Source organism: Echinops telfairi, unplaced genomic scaffold (genome assembly GCF_000313985.2).
Source record: "Echinops telfairi isolate 266 unplaced genomic scaffold, ASM31398v2 ScPeMD7_443;HRSCAF=831, whole genome shotgun sequence".
NCBI lineage: Eukaryota > Metazoa > Chordata > Mammalia > Afrosoricida > Tenrecidae > Echinops > Echinops telfairi.
The window spans coordinates 74,726,860-74,748,587 of NW_022104341.1; the positions used below are offsets into that span (position 1 = coordinate 74,726,860).

The 21,728-nt window shown below is 38.1% G+C and overlaps 1 protein-coding gene across 1 annotated transcript in view; it reads right to left on the reverse strand.

Annotated features, from left to right (window-relative positions):
• Positions 1-21,728, reverse strand: part of SCP2 (sterol carrier protein 2) — a 120,670-nt gene that overhangs the window by 85,717 nt on the left and 13,225 nt on the right. Inside the window, exons 2-7 of the mRNA XM_045291809.1 lie at positions 19,334-19,382; positions 15,625-15,696; positions 10,545-10,676; positions 7,175-7,239; positions 5,118-5,244; positions 2,320-2,383 (exon numbers count right to left, since the gene is read on the reverse strand). Of these exons, the coding sequence (XP_045147744.1) occupies positions 2,320-2,383; positions 5,118-5,244; positions 7,175-7,239; positions 10,545-10,676; positions 15,625-15,696; positions 19,334-19,382 (509 nt within the window). The remainder of the gene's footprint in view (positions 1-2,319; positions 2,384-5,117; positions 5,245-7,174; positions 7,240-10,544; positions 10,677-15,624; positions 15,697-19,333; positions 19,383-21,728) is intronic.

Genomic DNA, 21,728 nt, shown 5'->3' on the forward strand with positions numbered 1-21,728 from the left:
AAAAAAAAAAGAGTTACAGTAAAAAAAAAAGAGCAAGAAAGAGAGAGAGTGAGTTACACTCTCGGAGACCTATATAGGGGCAGCTCTACTCTATCTTATAGGTTTGCTACAAGATGGAATTGGATTTGTTTTTTTGGAGTATTGAGTCCTTGCGAGGATGAAATAAAAATGTACATAAAAGTACTTAGCACATTGGCACATAGCACTCAAAAGGTACTTAATATTATTGTATTGCTATTTATATATTATTTTATTTATATTATTTATATATAAGTATTCATATTTACATATAAATGTTTATTTTTTATATAATTATTTCTATTTATAAATTATTATATAGTATTTATTTACATTATTTTATTGCTATTGTTTCTGTATTGAATCTGGTTATGTAGCATTAACTCAACTCCTAATGAACATATTTTCTTTAGTAACCAGTTAGTAAATATTAAGCATGAGGGATACAAAGATTAATTTAATGCAATCTTACTTCAAATTTATTTGGGTATATAAGTACCCATATTGTTCTACTACAATAAGAGTTCCTAAGAGTTTATAGCAGGAATGATTAAAACTTATCTTGGTTATTATATGCATTTTATACACTTTTAACTTTATCAAGAGAAAAATTTAAGGAATTTCTTAAAATTTTTTTCCCAATGTATTTGCATTTATATAACTTTTTTTTTTTAACATTTTATTAGGGGCTCATACAACTGTTATCGCAATCCATACACACATCAATTGTGTAAAGCACATTTGTTCAGAATTTCTTAAATTTTTAATACCAGCCATTTGGATTCTTTTGATTCAGAATCATTGATTTTGGGGGGGTAATATTTTATTTTATTTATTTTGTAAACATTTTATTGGGGGCTCATACAACTCTTATCACAATGCATACATTGTGTCAAGCACATTTGTACAATTGCTGCCACCATCATTCTCAAAACATTTGCCTTCCACTTGAGTCCTTAATATCGGTTCCTCATTTTCCCCCTTCTTCCCCACTCCCTCATGAACCCTTCATAATTCATGAATTATTATTATTTTGTCATATGTTATACTGTCCGACGTCTCCCCTCGCCCACTTCTCTGCTGTCCATCCGCCAGGGAGGAGGTTGTACGTAGATTCTTGTAATCGGTACCTCCTTTCCACTCCACATTCCCTCCACCCTCCAGGCATCGCCACTCTCACCACTGGTCCCAAAGGGGACATCTGTCCTGGATTCCCTATGTTTCCAGTTGCTATCTGTACCAATGTATATCCTCTGGGCTAGCCAGATTTGTAAGGTAGAATTGGGATCATGATAGTGGGGAGGGAGGAAACATTTAAGAACTAGAGGAAAGTTATATGTTTCATTATTGCTACCCTGCACCCTGACTAGCTCATCTCCTCCCCACAACCCTTCAGTAAGGGGTGTCCAGTTGCCTACTGATGGGCTTTGAGTCTCCACTCTGCACTCACCCTCATTTACAATGATAGGATTTTTGTTCTTTGATACTTGATACCTGATCCCTTCGACAGCTCATGGTCACACAGGCTGGTGTGCTTCTTCCATGTGGGCTTTGTTGCTTCTGAGCTAGATGGCGGCTTGTTTATCTTCAAGCATTTAAGACCCCAGACACTCTATCTTTTGATAGCCGGGCACCATCAGCGTTCTTCACCACATTTGCTTATGCACCCGCTTTGTCTTCAGCAATCCTGTCAGGAAGGTGTGCATCATGGAATGCCAATTTAATAGAACAACATGTTCTTGCATTGAGTAAGTACTTGAGTGGAGGCCCAATGTCCATCTGCTGCCTTAATACTAAGCCCATAAATATATCCCCACCGTCCTATATAATTTACATATGTACATGCCTGTATTTAGGCCTCTATAAACACCCTTTGTCACCTAGTTCTTTCCTCTATTTCCTTTTATTTTCCTCTTGTCCCAATAGCATGCTCAGCCTTCATTTGGGTTTCAGTAATTTCTCTCGGTTACATTGCCCCTGCCAAATCCCTACCAGGCCTCTCACACCCTCCTTGCCACTAATTTTGGATCACTTGTTGCTCCCCTGTCTCTGGGTTGGTTAACACCACCTCTTTAGCCCAGCCTCCCCTAGAGTTATTGCTTTTAAAGGTCATTCTAAATAGATACAGATCAAGAAGGAAAATGGAAAAGTTGCCCAAGGGTTACTTGGATATAAATTTTTTATGAGAAAAAATATTCTAATAATTTTATGGGATCTATATTTTCTTTTCAAGTATAAATTTCCATGTTTCAAAGTATGATGATCCAGGTGTTCAATATTTCATGTCTTTATAATACTTACATGTTATTAACTGAATGTTTATGGTTTTTCCAACCAATTTTTGCAAACTGTTCTATTTTTGTCCCTGTTGAGAAAGAAAACATCTATTAGTAGGTTAATCCATTTTTTTCTGTGTATTAATAAACATTGCAATGAAACCCTGTGTCCTGCTGAAAATTATCACATCTCCTTTGCACAGATATCAGTAGTGAAAATGTGAACACATAAATATTTCTTAGGAAATAAATTTGAATTCATCTAATGAATTGAATCAACTAGTTGACATTGAGATAAAAATAATTCAAACTGATCTATATAGTCTTTAGTATACAGTCCAATTTCAAAAACAAAAAATATAGCGTTGCTGGCCTGGATTCTGCATCTGCCTCATCGACCTCTGGTTCTATAGACTTGAGCCAATGGCCTTCCAGATTGCCTGCCAACCTTCGACTGGATGCACCTCTATCTCTACCCGCCTGTGGTCTTCCTGCTTCTAGGTTCATCAGCCCCGGCAGGCACTTGATCAGGAAAAGCCTCCACTTTAACACCTGGGGCACAGACTTAAACTGAACTCGACTTACCCTCTTATACAATTGTCTGGACCACTTACTTGATATATCTTTCTTGGAATATACATATACACTGCCCTGGTTTTGCTTCTTTACAAAGAACCCAGCCAAACACAGGTAGCAATGGCTAACTGATGAACTGCTATATTCCAAGAGGCCTAGAATAATAGCTAGATTATTATGAGAGCTCAGTAATTTTCACGACTTACTTAATTGAAAAGAAGGGATTGTAATCAATGTCAGAAAATAAAATGGGTTATGAACTGCTCAATGTAAACCAATTTTCTCTGTAAAAATCACAATTTTAGAAAAAGAAAGAGGAGATGTAATGGTCAGAGAGGTCAGAGAAAACCCAGGAGGAGAAGGTGTCACAGAAGTCAAGAGAGGAAAGGGTTTCAAGATGAGTGGTCAGTTGGAACTAGTGAGGCTGAAGGTCTATTCAATTAGGATCAAAAAGTATTTACTGGATAAATACTTACTGAATAAATTGCTTTTAAAGGTCATTCTAAATAGATACAGACCAAGAAGGAAAATGGAAAAGTTGCCCAATGGTTACTTGGATATAAATTTTTTATAAGAAAAATATTCTAATAACTTTTATGGGATCTATATTTTCTTTTCAAGTATAAATTTCCATGTTTCAAAGTATGGCGGTTATCTCCAGCCTTGAGAAAGGAAGGAAACCAAACTGGAATATACTGAGGAAAAAAATGTTAAGAAATATACAAGAAAGCAAGCGCCTATAGTCAAAAAGATGCAGTCCTCAATACCTCTTCCTCTAAGTCTTCTTTGCAGATTACTTGATTCCACCTATAAAACCTAGGTATTTTTTTATTCCCTGCAAAAAATAGACATGCTAACATTTCAAAGATGATTTTGTCTTTCTTATCTCAGTATACACAAGGCACTGGTTCAGGATCCTATGAGTTTAATAAGAAAGGCTCTACCTGCACTATCCTATGCCAGAGTTAAATATCTACAACAGCTAACCATTGGTCATCAGTTAAACAACTGGGATGTTTACCTCCTAAATAAAAATCAGCTTGTGATAGGTAGCTTTATCATGCCAACCTGGCCAACAGGAACATATGGGATTAATAAGGTCACAGTTTGATTGAAGGGCAAAGAGATAAATGGCTCGGCAAGCCCCACTCCACTCTCTCTCTCTTCCCCTCTGGCGATTGGACCAGAGTGCAGCTGCTTTAGCTAGTTCTCTGCCTCAACTTCTGAACTACACTACCTGTGGGACAGTCAACACATGGATCTTGTCACTAGAACTTGAGGTTCCTTGAGACCTGCTTCACCCAGCTGTCGGTGTATACACCGCTTAAGCTTGAGGCTGTGGGATTCTGTCGTCTTGCTAATAACCCACCCTGTTGTTTGCTGCCTGTGGCTGGACTGGCTGCATTGCCCATGGGAAGACTCAGCTGTCTCCTTCCTTGACCTTGGATCCAGCAGCCCTCATGAGTTGAAGGACTTCCAGTATATTAACTGTTCCACAGAAATGAGTTGAAATGATCCCTCTGTATTGTTGTGTGGACTAATTAGCTGTTACATTCCATCATGCTGTATCTATCTATCTATCTATCTATCTATCTATCTATCTATCTATCTATCTAATGATAAGTGTTTACCAAAGGCTCACTAGAAAGTAAATGTCTAAAAAAGAATGAGGGCAACATATGTACAAACATGCCTGATTCAATTGATGTAAGGATTGTGATAAGAGTTGTACGAGCCCCCAATAAAATGATTTTTTTAAAATCATAAGTGTTCTGGTTTTTGTTTCTCTAGAGAACCCTGTCTAACATACAGCTCTACAGCTTGAACCACATAGATACATGGTGGATAATGATGGACTCATGATAAATTCAAGTATTAAGAATAAAAGTTGCCTTATTAAACTGATTGCTAAGAAAAAACTTTAAGTCTGTTTACCATATTCAGAACTGATTCTCTTCCATTAATAGTCCATTATTAAAGGCAAGAAGATTGATGTATGTTTCTCCCTCTAATTTTTATAATGGAGTATTTTAGGAACTTCCTCTATGATGTCCTATATATAAATGTTTAAACTCCCAGGTTAACTCTACAGCAAATATTTCTTCAATGGAATTTTTAAAAAAGTTTTACTCTTACATAGCCTAACATCTACAACTCTTTAATAAATACATATTGTTTCCATCTGATGTACACATATTCCTAGTAATAAGCCTTAAAGTTCTTTGTTTTGTTTTGTTATTCCCATACCATATTTTTCCATGTGCTCTTTTCCAGCAGATCCAAACATCTGAGCAGCCACTGGATCCGCAGCTAATCCAAATTTATTGACCATGACTTTAACATGTTTATCCAGTGGATTGGTCCTATCTGAAAACTAAAAGAGGTGAAAAATAAAAATGTAGATGTAGTTGATAATATAATTATCACTTTCAACTCTTGCTGTGCTACTGAGATATTTGTTTAATCCAAATCCATAATAAATCAAATGTGGCAAATGTAAACACTCTGCTTCAGCTACACTTAAGGCACTGGCCAAAACACAGCTCCAGGAATTGATGGAACACCACCTGAAATGTTTCAACACACTGATGAAGCACTCACTTGTCTAACCCCCCCTAGCCACAGGTGGGAAGAGATCCGTATTTGTCCCCGTTCCAAAAAAGGTGACCCAACAGAATGCAGAAATTTTAGAAATTAAAGAACAAACTGATATTGCATGCAAGTAAGTTTGCTGAAGATCACCCAACAACATACAAAGCAACATACCTCTAACTCATGGGACAAAACAAAAATTCACAATGAGAAATACAAAACAATTTGATCCTAATAAAAATAAAAGCATGATATAACAAAACTGTGGCATGATGTTGAAGTGCTATTTAGAAAGCAATCTATACATTAAAATGCCAAATAAAGATTTAAAATCAAGGGCGTAAGATTCCACTTTCTGAAACTAGAAATAAAGAGCAAATTAAACCCAGAGTAAGTAAAAGAAAGGAAATACTACACATCTGAGCAAAAAAATCAATGGAATGTAATACAGGAAAATAAATGAAAACAAAAAGCGGTCTTTGGAAAAGATCAATAAAACTCATGGGGGGAAATGGAAGACAAAAATTAATATTAGAAGAAGAAAGGGGACATAGCTGGAGACACCATTTTAAAGGAATACTAGGGAAATAATATGAAGCTTTTGTTTCGAATTTAGCAGTTTAGATAAAATGAACAAATTCTTTGAAGGGCACAGCTACCAAAGCTTACTCAAGAAGGAATACTTAACCTGAAGAGGAGTAAAATATTTACTAAAGAAACTGAACTTGTACATAAAAATCATCCCAAAAGAAACCCTGTAAGTATTAGCATTGTTATGGTGGCTGCAAGACTCTGTGAATATGCTAAAAAAAAAAAAAAAAGTATATATTAAGTAGGTAAATTTTTATGGTATATGAAATATAAGAAGGAAAAGCAAAAAATAACCATTTATTCCTATAATAACACAGGTCTACTTATTTTTCAAAACAGAGAACGGTAGCTTGGATCTTTCACTTTGTAGTTAGGTCAAAAAAAATTGTTATTCAAGTTACTTAGACTCTTCTGAATTTTGCCTGATAGAATACGACAATTACAGGGTAGTTCCATAAGCCTATGGCAATGGTGATAAGTTTAGAAACAAACAGACAAGGGCTCAGTCTCAATATTCATCCAAGAAATGAAAACTAAAATTGCAGTAGCATATCATTACACCTAACAAATTGTCATAAATCAAGAAGAATGATATCCACTCTTGAGTCTGGATTAAAAGTAAAACAGGTACTTGCATATGTTTTTTATGAAAACACAAAATACCACCATCTGTCTAGTAAAACAAAACACAAATCTTAAAAGTATGTATTGTGTAATAAGTGCTCAACTAGTAATCAAAAGGTATGTGGGAAGACAGCCTTCGTGATCTGGCTTCCCAAAATCCACAGTCTTGGAAACCCTATGGAGCTGTTCTACTCGGCATGAGTGGGGTTGCTGTCCGAATCAATTTAACAACAACTAACCAAACATTATCACCTACCTTTAACTCAGCAACTCCACTGCTAGGAATGTATCCTAGAAATAATTAATGATGTATGCACAGATGTATTTATGTATGTAAAAGAACACACCTATATTGTCTACAATAAAAACTCAAGTGTTTCAAATACCTGGGGATAAAAATGTTGCCATTGACCTGGGAAATTAAAAGCAATCATCCTGGTTCTTACCTAATTGTTTCTGAGTTATAAAAACACAAAAATAGACACAGAGACACTCACTTGCATGTTAAGGGATCCCTTCTCCATCTTCTCAAACCCAAGGGCCAAGACACAATCTGCCAAACCTTTAAAGAAAGTTATGCATTTTGAAAAATCAAATTTGCAAGTACCCCAAATAAAAACCGATGAAATTCTTCAATTTAAATAAGTATTCCAGACACCAAGGGTAAATACCATTACATACACAATCCTGCAATAACTGTAATAACAAACAATACCTACAAGTAAATATAGGTAAGCTAAACAGATATGGGAAGGTAAACAGGAATAAGCCAGTAAGTTTATACAGGTTAGGCAGAGGTTATCTCTGCATACGTATTTGTACGTGCTGCAAATAAATTCAAGGATACACTAAAGCATACGGGAGCAAAGTTCTGAAAACTTCTTAGCCATAACACTGGTACCGGCCACCTAAGATGCCCCCATCTGAGCAAAAAGGAGGGAATAACATCAGAGATGAAAGGAAAAAATAGTCCAAAGACCGTAGGAAACCCAGCCTCCAATATACACGATATGACAATTGATATGAAATCGGTACCACTACCAACCACTCTGATCATCCTGATCCTCACAAGGGAAGACAAAGACCAGTCTGGTGGTAGGAGGACAGTAAGATAAAACTCATTTTTCAAAAGACCACGCTACCCTGACTGGTCTGTTTGAGACTCTGGACACTCCAGAAACTGTGGCCCATACACATCCTTCATGACTGGACCTGAGCCTACCCCTGGGCATCAACTTTCAGCCAAAAAGTAGATAGCCGTATCAAGTGAATAGTAACAACTTACAGGGAGAAACATACTCCTCAGTATAATCAACTATAAGAGACCAAAAGGGCAGTATTTGCCCCAAAAAATAGAGGTAAGAGGGATGGCCAGGAAAGAAAAACAAATGGGGGGCAGTGGGACTAGGGGGGAATCAAACAAATGGAAACAAAGAATCCAGGGTGAAAGTGGGAAGAGGGATTGCAAACAATGTCATGAAACAAAATGTGTACAAACTGCTAAATGGAAAACTGATTTGCTTTGTAAATTTTCACCCCAACTACAATAAAATGTTCACATACACACACACAAAAGAAATTAATTTATGGAAATTGTCATAAAGAATTTGAATTTATATAAAAGACAAAAACACCATCTTAAAAACATTTTAATAAGTGAAAAACTACAGAGAAAAAAATTATAGGCTTCTAGGTAAGAAGAAAAATTGCGGCGTCAAAATAATAAATTTATAAATTATCAAGGGTTCATGAGGGAGGGAGAGCAGAGAGGGAGAGGAAAAATGAGGAGCTGATGCGAGGGGCTTAGGTGGAGAGTAAATGTTTTAAGAATGATGAGGGCCATGAATGTACAAATGTGCTTTACACAATTGATGTGTATATGGATTGTGATGAGTTGTATGAGCCCCTAATAAAATGATTAAAAAAAAAAAGAAAAGAAAAATCAAGGTTTTTAATCTTTTAATTTTTAACTATGCTCAAATTAAACTATGTTTAATTCTTAACTATGGAAATATATTCCAGTGAAAAATAACCATACCTCATTCTAAATTTTAAAATAAAAACAATTTTAAAAAAATAAAATTTACAAAGGAGTCTGATCAAAAGCTCTCTAGAATGTTTGTAGAAGGAAGAGTCACCTGTAAAATGATGTTAAAGTTCAACTGACAAGAAAATATAAGAAATTGCCAAAATTTTTCTTACAAAAGAAAGAATATGGTGGAATGAGACAGAGACTACCATTATTACACAAAAATATATTACAAAATTCTCATAATTAAAAAAAACATTAAGTAGTGGAATAGTAATCAACAACCTTGCATCCTTTCTTTCATTGAACTATGTAAATGTATTACTTACGCCCTATAAAATAATTAATAAACTTAATTGAAAAACATTAATGATGGTATAAGTGAAGTTTTAATAACATGAAAAATATTCAATAGTAAAATATGAAAAACTGGGGAGGGAGGGGAAAGAAAATTCTTAACATATGCATAGTCACATAAATACGAACATATTAAAAGATATCAATGGCAGTGAGTTTGGGTTTATTGAAAGATACATATCAAAATCAATGGTACAAAATATAGAGCTTAAAAAAAACCTAGAATATTTTAAAATATAAAATGCGATATTTACCCAAAAGGACTAAAAACATATGGCCACAAAAATTATATATAAATTGTTCATAGCATTATTCATAATAACCTAAAAGTATAAACAATCCAAATGTTCATCAACTAATAAAAGAATAAACAAAATGGGGTATATATCCGTAAAATGAAATACTACTGGGGTATAAAAAGGAGTAAAGTACTGATAAATGCTACAACATGGAAGAAAACGTTAGGCTAAGTCAAAGAAGCCAAAATACAAAAGTGCACCCATACAGATACAAGACTGTATCAGCACTTATACTGTTCAGAGTAAGTAAACTACAGGGACAGAAAGTAGATTAGTAGATGCCAGGGGCTAGAAGGAAGGGGGCACCGCTAATAGGTATGGGGTTTCCTTTTGGATACTGATGAAAAAGTTTTAAAATTACGTAATTGCGATGGTTAGATAATTCTATGAATATATGAGCAACACAGAATTTTATACTTTAAAGAAATATAATTTTATGTGATTTTTTATCTCAATAAAGCAGGTACTTCTTAAAAAGATGTTATGTCCCCTCATCCCCTCCCCAAAATATGTGTTGAATTCCTGGCCTTTGTTGTGATCCCATTTGGAAACATGATTTCTTTTGCTATGTTAATGAAGACGTTCAAGTTTAGGGTGAATTGTACACCTACTAATTTCTGAATTATAAAAAGACTAGAACAGACACAGAGAGGCACACACAAGGAAAAGAGACAGATGACACGTCAAAAACTCAAACTCACTGGCATCGAGTGGATCCGACTCGTGAGGACTCTGTAAGGACAGGGTAGAACACTGCCCCCCTGAGTTTCTGAGACTAATCCTTGAATGCAATAGAAAGCCCAACTTTCTCCCTCAATGGTTTCAAACCATTGACCTTGTGGTTAGCAACCCCATTCACATCCACTATGCCACCAGGGCTCCTATAGGACATATAAGCTTGTCTATTAGCAAAGGAACACCAATAATCAGAAGCTAGGGGAGATCAGAGAAGAAACCAATATGGCCCAGGTTCTGACCTGATCTTACCAGGGCTGTGAGAAAATAAATTTCTGTTCTTTAGAGCCGCTCATCTCTGTTTATTCTGTTAAGGTAACACCAGTTATCTAAGGCAAGGAAATGCATGATAAAGAAGTCCTTCGGATATCTATATGAGGAGATGATTAAAAGGAGATAAAAAGCCTACGTATATTTAAGTGCCCTATAGAAATAATCATTCCTCACCTCCCTGAACCAGCTGCTGGCACATAAACAGAGCAGTGGAACCAGTAGAACAGTTATTGTTGACGTTAATTATAGGAATTCCCGTCAGTCCCAAACTGTGGTAGATAGCCCTCTGCCCACAGGTAGAATCACCTGAATAGAAAAGAAACAAAACAAACGTTAATGCCTGTAAGCTAAGAATTAAGGAGCTATAGTGCATCTTAATTCTACATTGTGGATTTGGGCTTTGGGTTCCTCCCCACTCTCGTATTTGGCTTTGCCTAGCACCCCACATGGATAGGATGATGTATACATCATTGACATCCTACTCAGACTTAGCATTAACCATCATTTACTCAGCAAATTAAAATAGTCTCATCACAGAATATAGGCACATTTTTATTTTTTAATACAATTTTATTTCTTTTGAACATGACTGTTGTCAGATATTAATCTTTAACTTTGTTGATTTAAAAGGCCCTGATTTTCTTGTTTTTGTTGAGAATATGCACAATTCAACAGTTTCTACATGTACCATTAGTGACATGATCACATTCTTAGAGTTGTGTAACCATTCTTGCCCTCCCATTAACATATATTTATGGCTCCTTAAGATTCCTATTGAATCTTTTGAGTTGCTGTTGTCCACTTAGTCCCATATAGATGAATCTTAAAGGGCATATTGTCAAGGCAGACATTTTTAAGTATTTAAGTTAAATTACTGGTTGGTTTTAAGAAAAATTTTTGGCTTACAGTTCAAAGATTATCTGAAGGCACTAGTTTCAGGAGTTTATCTAATCTTCGTGGCTCCAGGATTTCTGGAGTCCCTAAGAATTTTAAAACCTGTATTTTCTTCCTTTTGCTATTTGATCTTTGATGAAAATATTCAGTGAGGGTAACCTGGCACCACCCCATTCTTCAGGTCTCATGTCGAAGGAAGCAGATGATCATGGAGGTAATTAGCCATACATTGTGCACTTGCATTAAACAATACAGAGGCGGGAGGATAGAGAAATGGCCAGGTAATAGCAAACAATTCAATCTGGCCAGAGTTACGTGAAAAAGGAAGCAATATATCAGTAACACGACTGTGGTCAGATACAAATCTTTCAAGTTTTCCCAGTTTATTTAAAAGGCCCGAATTTTCTTGTGCCAGGGTATTCCAAGAAAGTGATAGTCCAAGCTGAGCACAGAGGACAGACACCCTCCCCAAGAAACCTGACCACCAAGGCAGACCTGCTGAAGCAGCATGACAGGAGTGTATGGGGACAAGCCCTCCAGGAGTCTCCAAGGAAAACAAAGAACAACAAATATATTTTGAAGCCCTTTAATCTCTTTGACCCCTTCTAAAATATTCTTGGCATCTTAAGATCAGAAGGAAATAATCATGGACATGAACAAACCATAGTTCGCAAACTTATCTGGCCTACGGAAAGCCGAGTTTCAGAAAAGAGAATGACTCAGCATTCCCTAACAATCCAGAATGTTTGCACTATAGCCCATAATCCAGGATACAGCGTAAGGACCTGCTTTGGCAGGGCACCCTGACTCCTTCCAGAGCCCCACTGGCCTGGCATCGCATACGTTAGGAAACAATAATCTACGCTATTGTTTGCTATAGCTTTTTATAAAAAGTGAAAATGATAAATAATATAAAAATGCCAAGAGCAGGACACCATTACCACTACTATGTATGCTGCAACAAAGATGAATCGTTATTAATACTATGCTGAATACAATAAATCAGACACAAAAACACAAACATTTATATGAAATATAAATCACATTTAGATGAAATATCAAGAATAGGCAAATGTGGAGAGAAGCTTATTACTGGTTAACAGGGACAGGGGAACAGTTCTAAGAAAGGATTTTGAGCGATTACTTGTTCATTTTCAAGAGTACAATTGTATAACATTAGTTACATTCATCATGTAGTGCAATCATCATCACTATCTTTCAGCACTTCCAATACACTCTGTATCTTTTAATCAACGTCTTCCCATATCCTTTTCCCCCTGTCCCTGGTAACCCTAACATAGAAACAATTAGCTCTTACAATATGGCCCTGCCTGGTATTTGCCCCCATGAAGATATGGGTTCCCTACAACATGTGGTGAAGAAACTAGATGGTGCTTGGCTATCATGAATAACAGAGTCTGGGGTCTTAAAGGCTTGTCTCAAAACAAATAGCCATGTAGGCAAGGAGTCAACTAAGTCCACATGGAAGAAGCACACCAACCTGTGTGATCACAAACCAACTCTTTGTCAGCGAATCAATGCCACCTCACAGTGACTCTACAGGACAAGACAGAACTACCCCTGTAAGTTTCCAAGACTGTAACTCTTTATAGGAATAGAAAGCCCTCACCTTCTCCCAGGTGATCCAAAGATAGCTAATAATAAGACTCAAACCTAGAAAGGGGAACAGAACCAGTGCCCAAACCCTAAATACCCAGATTATAAAATAGTGGTAGTTCAAAGTCCATTTACAGAGTCATTGCATGGGTTGAGCCTCTGGTGAAACCCTGCACATTGGCTAGACATGGCAATAGCCCCCAAAATCAGATAGTGAGTATTGTAAAGGGGATTTAGTTACTGCACTCAAGCCAAAATGTAATGTCTTATAAATTGATCTCCACATAGACCCAATATGAATTTATTGTAAACTTTTAATATTCCCTGCTTTTTATTAGATTGGGGTCTCTATCAGTTTTGTACGGCCATTTTTGGATCCTCGCAACAGTGTCTGCCTTAGTCTTGTATAATTAACTGTACAGGGAAATTAGGATGGAAGGGGAAAAAAAAGAGTAACAAGATTGATTATTACTTGGGGACATGGAGGGAGAGGGAGGGGTAAATGGGGAACCAACATCAATGTATAAAAGGAGGAAAAAGAGTCACAAAGTTGATTATGACAATGATTGCACTACCCTTGATAGGCCTGAAACATTGAACTGTAAGATATGTTCAATATAACGCAATTTAAAAAATGGTTAAGATGGCAAAATCTCTTTTCTTTATATATCAGTATCATCTTTTTGTGTGTGGGAGGGTGTGAATTAGGTGAAGGTGTTGTGGTAGTCCCCTAATCTGGTGTCAATTTAAGGATTAAGAGTGTAGGGGTGGAGTCTAGGCTGTCAATCTGGAGATAGCCAATGAGACTTCTGTGTGGGCATGGCCTTCTCCTGAGAATTCTGGTATGTCCTCCTTGGAGGCGGAAGACACTTCTCTCTCTCTCTGCCACTTCCTGGGAGACATTGCAGAAGACAAGCCACATGGACGCAACCAGACCTCAGAAGCCAGATAAGTCACAGAGAGACCCCTGCCAGCACTGAGATGCTTACAATGCCACTGGACCCAAAGACTTTCTATCCACTGGCTTGTGATCATCCTGCATTTGACTTCATTGCATGTGTTTCATGAGTCTGAAGAGGACTTTATAGATTGGATATCGGACATATGGGTTCATATCAGACTTATGGCCTTAGACTGGACTGGGTTGGGATGTTTTCTCAATGTCCAATTCCTCTTGTATTTAATCTCTTTCTTATAGACATATGTGTGTCCATGGCTTTCTTTCTCTAGTCTACCCAGACTGACAAAGGTGTATAGAGCAGATACGAGTTTTTAACATTCAACAATTCATACACGTTTCGTTTCAACTCATCCACTGCAATCCCCTCACGGAACCTTCACTTATCCCACTTCCTCCCTGGGTTTCCTGTTTCTATGCCTCCTCCTTTCCCACCCCTCTGAACTCCGTCCTGGAGTTGAAGCTGCCCCTTTGATTTTCAATGGCTGATGACGCTAATATGGAGGTAAGTCCAGCTTCAGATCCGAAGCTAAGGGACATAGACTTGAAGGCTGCACCAATCTGTGTCCAACAGGAAGTCTGTTCTCTTACTTTGAGTTTTATTCTCCTTTTTTATCCCATTCTATATAGAACCTTCTAACATGATCCTTTTCAGAGCGGTTGGCAGTGGGTAGCCAGGAGTCATCTAGTTCTTGAGGTCTCAGGGTTGCATACAAGAATTTTTAAAATGCTATAAAAATACTAGGGGCCTTAATTAAAAGTAGATTGTTTTTAAAAGAAACAATGAACAGAGTGCCTAGAACAACTGAGAACACTCAACAAGTGTTAAATATTAATTTCAAACATTTAAAAAAGTAGATGGATTCAATAGCTTATTAATCATCTATACAATGGAACACTGTGCCATCATAAAGAATAAAAATAAAACTCAAAAAGACCAAGGAAGCATTTTTACACCATTTGAAAAAGTCATCAAGAATTACTAATTTTTAAAAAAGAATTATTAATTTAATAGGAGATAATGTAGAGTGTGTACGTTATGTTCTAGCTGGTGTAACAAAAACAAGGGAGTGGGTGAGATCACACAAACTAGGTTTTCTCTGGAAAGAGACAAAGAATTTGGAAAGGCTTGGTGGCTGCGGGAAAAGCGCGATCGACTCCGCAGTCATCCATCTTTTGTATATTTTGAACCTGGAAAAACATTATCTGCTCCGAAAATAAACTTAATTGAAAAATGTTAGTGATGGTATAGAAGGCTTAAAGACATGGGGAAGGTTGAACATTAAAAAGAGAAAATCAAGTTACAAAAAAGCATGCATACTAAGGACATACACCAAAAAACTAATTGTGGTCACCTTTGAACACTGGGGTTACAGGTAATGTGCTTCTCCTTGTGCTTTCTGTCTCTTCTTTTCTAAACAATTGCTATCTGGTATTTTTCTAATCTGAGAAAAGGTCAATAAATAAATTTCGTTATATACAAAGGAGCCAATGAAATATCAAAGAACAAAAATGTATCTTCTGAATAGCAATTAACCTTACATGGTAAAATTACAGGCAATTTCTTCTTCTTTTAAGTTCTAAAACAATGTTTTAAATTTATCTACACTTTTGGCAATGCAATACTAACAAAAAATTAGGCTGCCCTTTGGGGAAACCTGTGAATCATGAGTTTTGAGAGTTCTGAGTTTTGAGGGTTAAAATCCACAAACTTCTATGTGTTGTTTCTACCATCATTTCTCGATGTAGGTGGGTAATTTTTAGTGTATCTCATTTGCTACATACCGTAAACATATCCCACGCATGCCTGCTCCACGGCTGAGTAAGGGATGTGTGCATCAGCTAAAGCCTTCTGGCCTGTAAGGACAAAAGAATTTTATCAAAAGATGCTTTTAAGTATTTGCTTTAAATTGAGTGTAGCATTTTCCCAGAATAAAACTATCTCTGTATATGCTATGTCTAATTCAAATGCCAAATCATATCAGATCTCTTTTCAGTGCTACTCATTTCTTCCTCTGTGCTACCGACATGCTTTTCCATGCCTCATGTGTTAGTCTGGGTTGACTGGTTTGAAGTTCATGACCTAGCACAAGAGGGCTAGGGTTGTTATGGGGCCCATGGGCTAAAGGCAAGGCAGCCAATGGGCACCCTGGTGAGACTACGTGAGGCAGCTCACATTGAGTTGACCAGAACTCCACCAGATGAAGAGAAGATTTTTGAGCCTATGAACTAGAGCATATTGCTGCTGACTTTATGGATGGCCTGTCCTGATTGACTTTGCTTATGGATGCAGACTTTGAAAGGTTCTACCTGGAATGAAGATTCTTCACATCAAAGAATATGATTGTCTCCTCGGAGCATGGGTTGTTGTAAGTGGGCAGTATAGAAATTGGATACCCAAAATTGGGCAGATAAGGGCATGAAGTAGCTGGCTTACAAACTTTCATAGGTGGGGGAATATATGCATAGGATTAAGGTGTAGGTGTTACTTAACTGCAATTGTTAGGCATAGAATAATGTGTTTTCACTTACAGAATATTGTATTTAAATGAAGCTTTGGCACATATTGAGTCTGGTGCCTTAGACCACTCAGCCATCCTGACATCTAGCTTTGGCACATATTGAATTGTATTCATTTTAGTTTTATCCTGTTAGGTACAGACATGATTTTATTATTTTGTTTAAATATGTGGCTAAAGAGTTGTATAAAAGTGTCAAGTTGACACGGGGTGGTCTGTGGTAGTTGCATAATCTGTTGTCAACTTGAGACTATTAAGAGTGAAGGGGTGAAGATTAGCCTATCAATCAGGTCACAGATTGATGACCTCATTTGGAAGCACTAAGGAGATAAATAGCTCGCTGGAGGCCAGACCCACACTCTCTGCTTCATTTTCCTGCTGACAAGACACATGGAGCTATGCTGATGGAACCAGAGCCCTGCAGCTGGAGGAGCCACGTGGAGACCCACACCAGCACTGAGATGTTTCCAGTGCCACTGGATCCACAAGACTTTTTACCCACTGGCCTGTGATCTTCCTGCATTCGGCGTCATTGCATGTATTGCATGAGTCTGAATAGGAATTTATAGACTGGTATCGGACATATGGCCTAAAATCACACTTATAGACTTGATCTGGACTGAGCTAGGATGTTTTCTTAATATACAATGACTTTTTTATATAAAGCTCTTTCTTATACACGAGTCTGGTGTCCTTTTCTAGGGACTGATAACACATCCGATGTATATGAGATAAAGAGCTGGCATCCTCCCTTTTAAGAAGCGTTCTGGCTGCACATCTTCCAAGACAAAGTACTCATTTTTCTGGGAGTCTATAATTTCAATTCTCTTTGCCAAACTGTAATTCAAATGCATTAAGTCTTTGATTTTCCTTATTCTTTGTCCTGATTTCTCTTGCATATGAGGTGATTTGAAATATATCATGGCTTGGAGTAGCTGCATTTAGTCCTTAAAATGATATTTTTGCTTTTGAACACCTTTAAGTGACCTTTTACAGCAGATGTGCCTCAGACAGTGCATCATTTTATTTCTTGACTGCTCTAAAGAACCCCTGGTGACGAGGTCAGGTTAGTGCTGGACTGCTGACCATTTGGCAAGAGAAAGATGAAGCTGCCTGCCCCTGTACAGATTTTATAGGCTCGGTGTGGTAGTTACATAATCTGGTGTCAATTTGGGACTTGAGAAGATTCTGAGTGAAGGGGTGGAGTCTGGCCTGCCAATCAAGATATAAGCAATGAAGCCTCTCTGTGTGGGTATGGCCTTCTCCTGAGAATTCTGGGAACTCCTGGATTTCCTCCTTAGAGGCTGGAGAGACTTTCTCTCGGCTCACTTCCTGCAAGACATCCCTGAGGAGAAGTCACATGGACCTGCCCTGATGTAGCCCTGGGAACTTGAGGAGCCACATGGAGACCCCTGCCAGCGCTGAGATGCTTCTACCACCACTGACTCTGCACGGACTGCACTGTGATCTTCCTGCATTCATCACCATTGCATGTGTTTCATGAGTCTGAAGAGGGCTTTATAGCTTGGTATCGAACATATGGACTAAAATAGGACTTATGGACTTGATCTGGACTTATGGACTTTCTCAAAATTCAATTGCTCTTGTATAAAAACCTTTTTCCTTATACATAGGAGTGTTTCTCTAGTCCACCCAGACTAACACACTCGGAAACCCTGCATAGGACGACTGTGTCAGAATCAACTCAAGAGCCGCGGAAGCTGAGGTAATTAGTTGGGTTTCTTGTTACTGGTCAATTCCCACAGTTAGTTTCAAATTGCACAACTTTACCTCAATATTACTGTTTTAAAACAAAATATTATATCCACACGACTAAAGTAACTTCCTATGTCTTAATTAAGTAAAAGAAATGGAACAAAAATGGTTAGAATGTATTTATTAAAGCCTTTCTCACTTCAGGGAAAGGCAGCTGTTTGGAGACACCAGCCAAGAAGAGCATGGAAGGATGGTGTAGCCAACCACACACGAGATGGGCATTATATGAACAGTATCGACCCTGAGACCCTACAAGAGATGGTCACATTTCATTAACCTTCCTTTGGGCGGGGTGAGAGCAGCTCTGATTCCCTGAATGCTGCTGTTGGGTGCAGTCTGATTGACTGCAACCCACAGCAACCCCACAAGGGCAGGGCAGACCTCCTCTAGGGCTTGCATGGGAGAGCTGGACACTGAATACAGAAGACCGAAAAAGAAGGATCGATGCATTTAAATGATGATGCTCAGGAAGAATACTGAAAGGACCATGGGTTTCCAAAAAAGCCCCAAACAATTCTGTCTTGGAAGAAGTAGGACAAGGCAAGGATGCTGAGACATCATCTCACCGACTTTGGGCATGTTGTGAGGACAGCTCAGCCGTGGAGAAGGATATCATACTTGGGGGAGAGGCAGAGAGAAAGAGGAAGACCCTGGACAAGATGGATTGACCCAGTGCTGCAACAATGGGTTCACACACAGGAACAATTGTGAGGATGGTGCAGGACCGAGCAGTGTTTCGTTCTGTTGTTCCCAGGGCCTCCACGTTGGAACCGACTTGAAGGCATCCAACAACAGCAACAACTTTGCTATTAATTCCTTACATAAACATATACCACAATCAAGTTATTCTGTAACCACTTTGCTTACTACAGGTCTCTTAACAGTTTCAACAAACATAAACTCCTAGGCTAATGTCTGCTCCGGCCATTCAAACTCAAAACTCACTGCCCCCGAGTCAGCGCGGACTCACAGCGACCCCCTGTGGGTTTCCTAGACCGTAATGGACTATAGGAGTAGCAAGATGAGTCTTTCTCCCACTCTGGTTCTTAGGCACACAGAATGCCCAGACTCCTCTCTCCTTTCTAGGGTGCCACTGAATTCTTCTCCCCTGGTTGTGGAGCTACAGCTGTGCTACCCAAAATGAAGACAGACCGCATGAGGGGCTACGAATGTTCAAAGATCTCCATGTTCTATCTTACCTGCTTCTTTTGCCATGTCAGGATAGTCCCGGGTGCCAGGCTTCAAAAACTAGAAACATAAAAAGAATAAACAGAAAGGTGGTTAAGGATTTTTATACCTAAGCATCACAGAAATGCATTCCTCTTTTAATTTAAACAAAAGCATACTGAGTCTAACAATGATGAGATATGTAGTACCTCACAACAGCATTGAAAACAAAGTTCAAAAAACCCAGAAAACAAAAACGTTGGAGGGCGTGCAGAGAAATTGGAACCTTCATACACTGCCGGTGGGACTTTAAAACTGCACAACCATTGGGGAAAGTGCAATGGGGCTTCCTGAAACACTGGAACCAGAAACACCATATGTCCCAGCAACCCTTATACTTCATTTGGATATCATCCTAAAGAAACCAGAAACGGTAGGGGGGAGGTGGGAGATGGGAGGGGGGGAAAGAGGAGCTGACCCTAAGGGCTCAATAAAAATTAAATGTCTAGAAAAGAACAATGGCAATGTATGTACAAATATGTCTGATACAATTGATGGATGGATTGACATAAGAGTTGTAAGAGCCCCTAATAAAATGATCTATAAATAAATAAATAAATAAAAATAAAACTATATGGTAGAGGTAAAAACAAACAAACAAAAAGGATCAGAACTCTATGTAACACCAAACCCAACCCAACCTGCACAATTGGACCAATAAACACAGAGGTTGAAACTGTAAAAAAAAAGACACCAGAAACAAAGCATAAACAGATATATGCACACCCACGTTCATCACAACACTATTCATAATAGCAAGACTATAGAAATCACCAAAATGCCCATTACTGGGAGAACAGATAAATAAATCTTGGTATATACACACAACAGAACACAGTAGCTGTTGTTGGGTGCCACCAAAACAGTCCCAGCCCATAACGACCCTATGTACAACAGAACAAAACACCACCCAGTCCTGCGCCATCCTCACAATTGTTCCTGTGCCTGAGCCCATTGCTGCAGCCACGGTGTCCATCCATCTTGTGGAGGGCCTTTCTCTGTTTCGCTGCCCCTCTATATTACCAAGCATGGTGGTACAAGTTCCTTCTTCAGGGACTGGTCTCTGTTGACATGTCCAAAGTATGTAAGATGAAGTCTTGCCATGCTTGCCTCTAAGTAGCACTCTAACCACTTTTTCCAAGACCAATCAGTTTGTCCTTTTAGTCGTCCTTGGTACTTTTACTATTTTTCACCAGCACAATTAAAATACATCCATTCTTCCTTGGTCTTCCTTATTCAATGTCCAACGTTCATATGCATATGAGGCAATGGAAAATGCTATGGCTTGGGGTCAGGCACACTTAGTAACATCCTGCTTTTCAAAGTAACATCCCTGCTTTTCAACAATCTAAAGAGTGCAGTAGATTTACCCAATACAAACCTTTTGATCTCTTGACCACTGGATCCCATGAACATTGATTATGGATCCAAGTAAAACATAATCCTTTGCCACATCAATCTTTTTTTCCATTTATCACAATTTTACCTGTTGGTCCAGTTGTAAGGTTTTTGGTCTTGTTTACATTGAGTTGCAATCCATTTTAAAGGCTGCAATCCTTGATTTCCATCAGCAAGTGCCTCAAGTCCTCCTGACTTTCAGCAAGCAAGGTTGTGTCATCTGCATATTGCAGGTTGTTTATAAGCCTTCCTCCAGTCCTGATGCCACATTCCTCTTCATATAACCCAGATACTCTGATAATTTGCTCAGTATACAGATTGAACAAGTATGGTGAAAGGATTCAACCCTGTAGCACACTTTTTATTTTAAAACATGCAGTATTCCCTTGTTTACTTGATTCAGCTGCCTCTTGATCTATGTACACGTTCTGCATGAACTTGGTCTATGTACAAGTTCTGCATGAGCTGAACTGAAGTGTTCTGGAATACTACACATCACTAAAGGCTAGGGATGAAACTGTAAAACACCTCATGACGTGAATGGATTTGGAGGCCCTCTGTTGAGTGAAGTAATGGAACATAAAAGGACAAAAATTGTAATGAGATACTTATCAAGTTTACAAATATTGTAAAAAAAAAATAAGATAAAGGTTATCATACCAAAAGAAACCGATTCCTATGGCTTCCAGGAGTGGGAAGAGAATGGAGGGACAGGGGAGTAATAGGGTAAAAGGTAGACAAATGTTAACCTGGTGAAAGAGAAGAAAAGGCCTAACAAAAAAGATATGGTAGGGCCGGGGAGAGGGGGCCCAGGCAAGCTATTGGGAGGACTGATAAATTCTTAAAGTTGCTAAATACAAAATTGATGAGCTAATGTAAAACCCTACCTAAATCACAATAAAAAGTTTAAAACATAATATAAGCCTGTGTACAAGGGGGTACCAAAAAAGAAAAAACTGGAATTCCCCC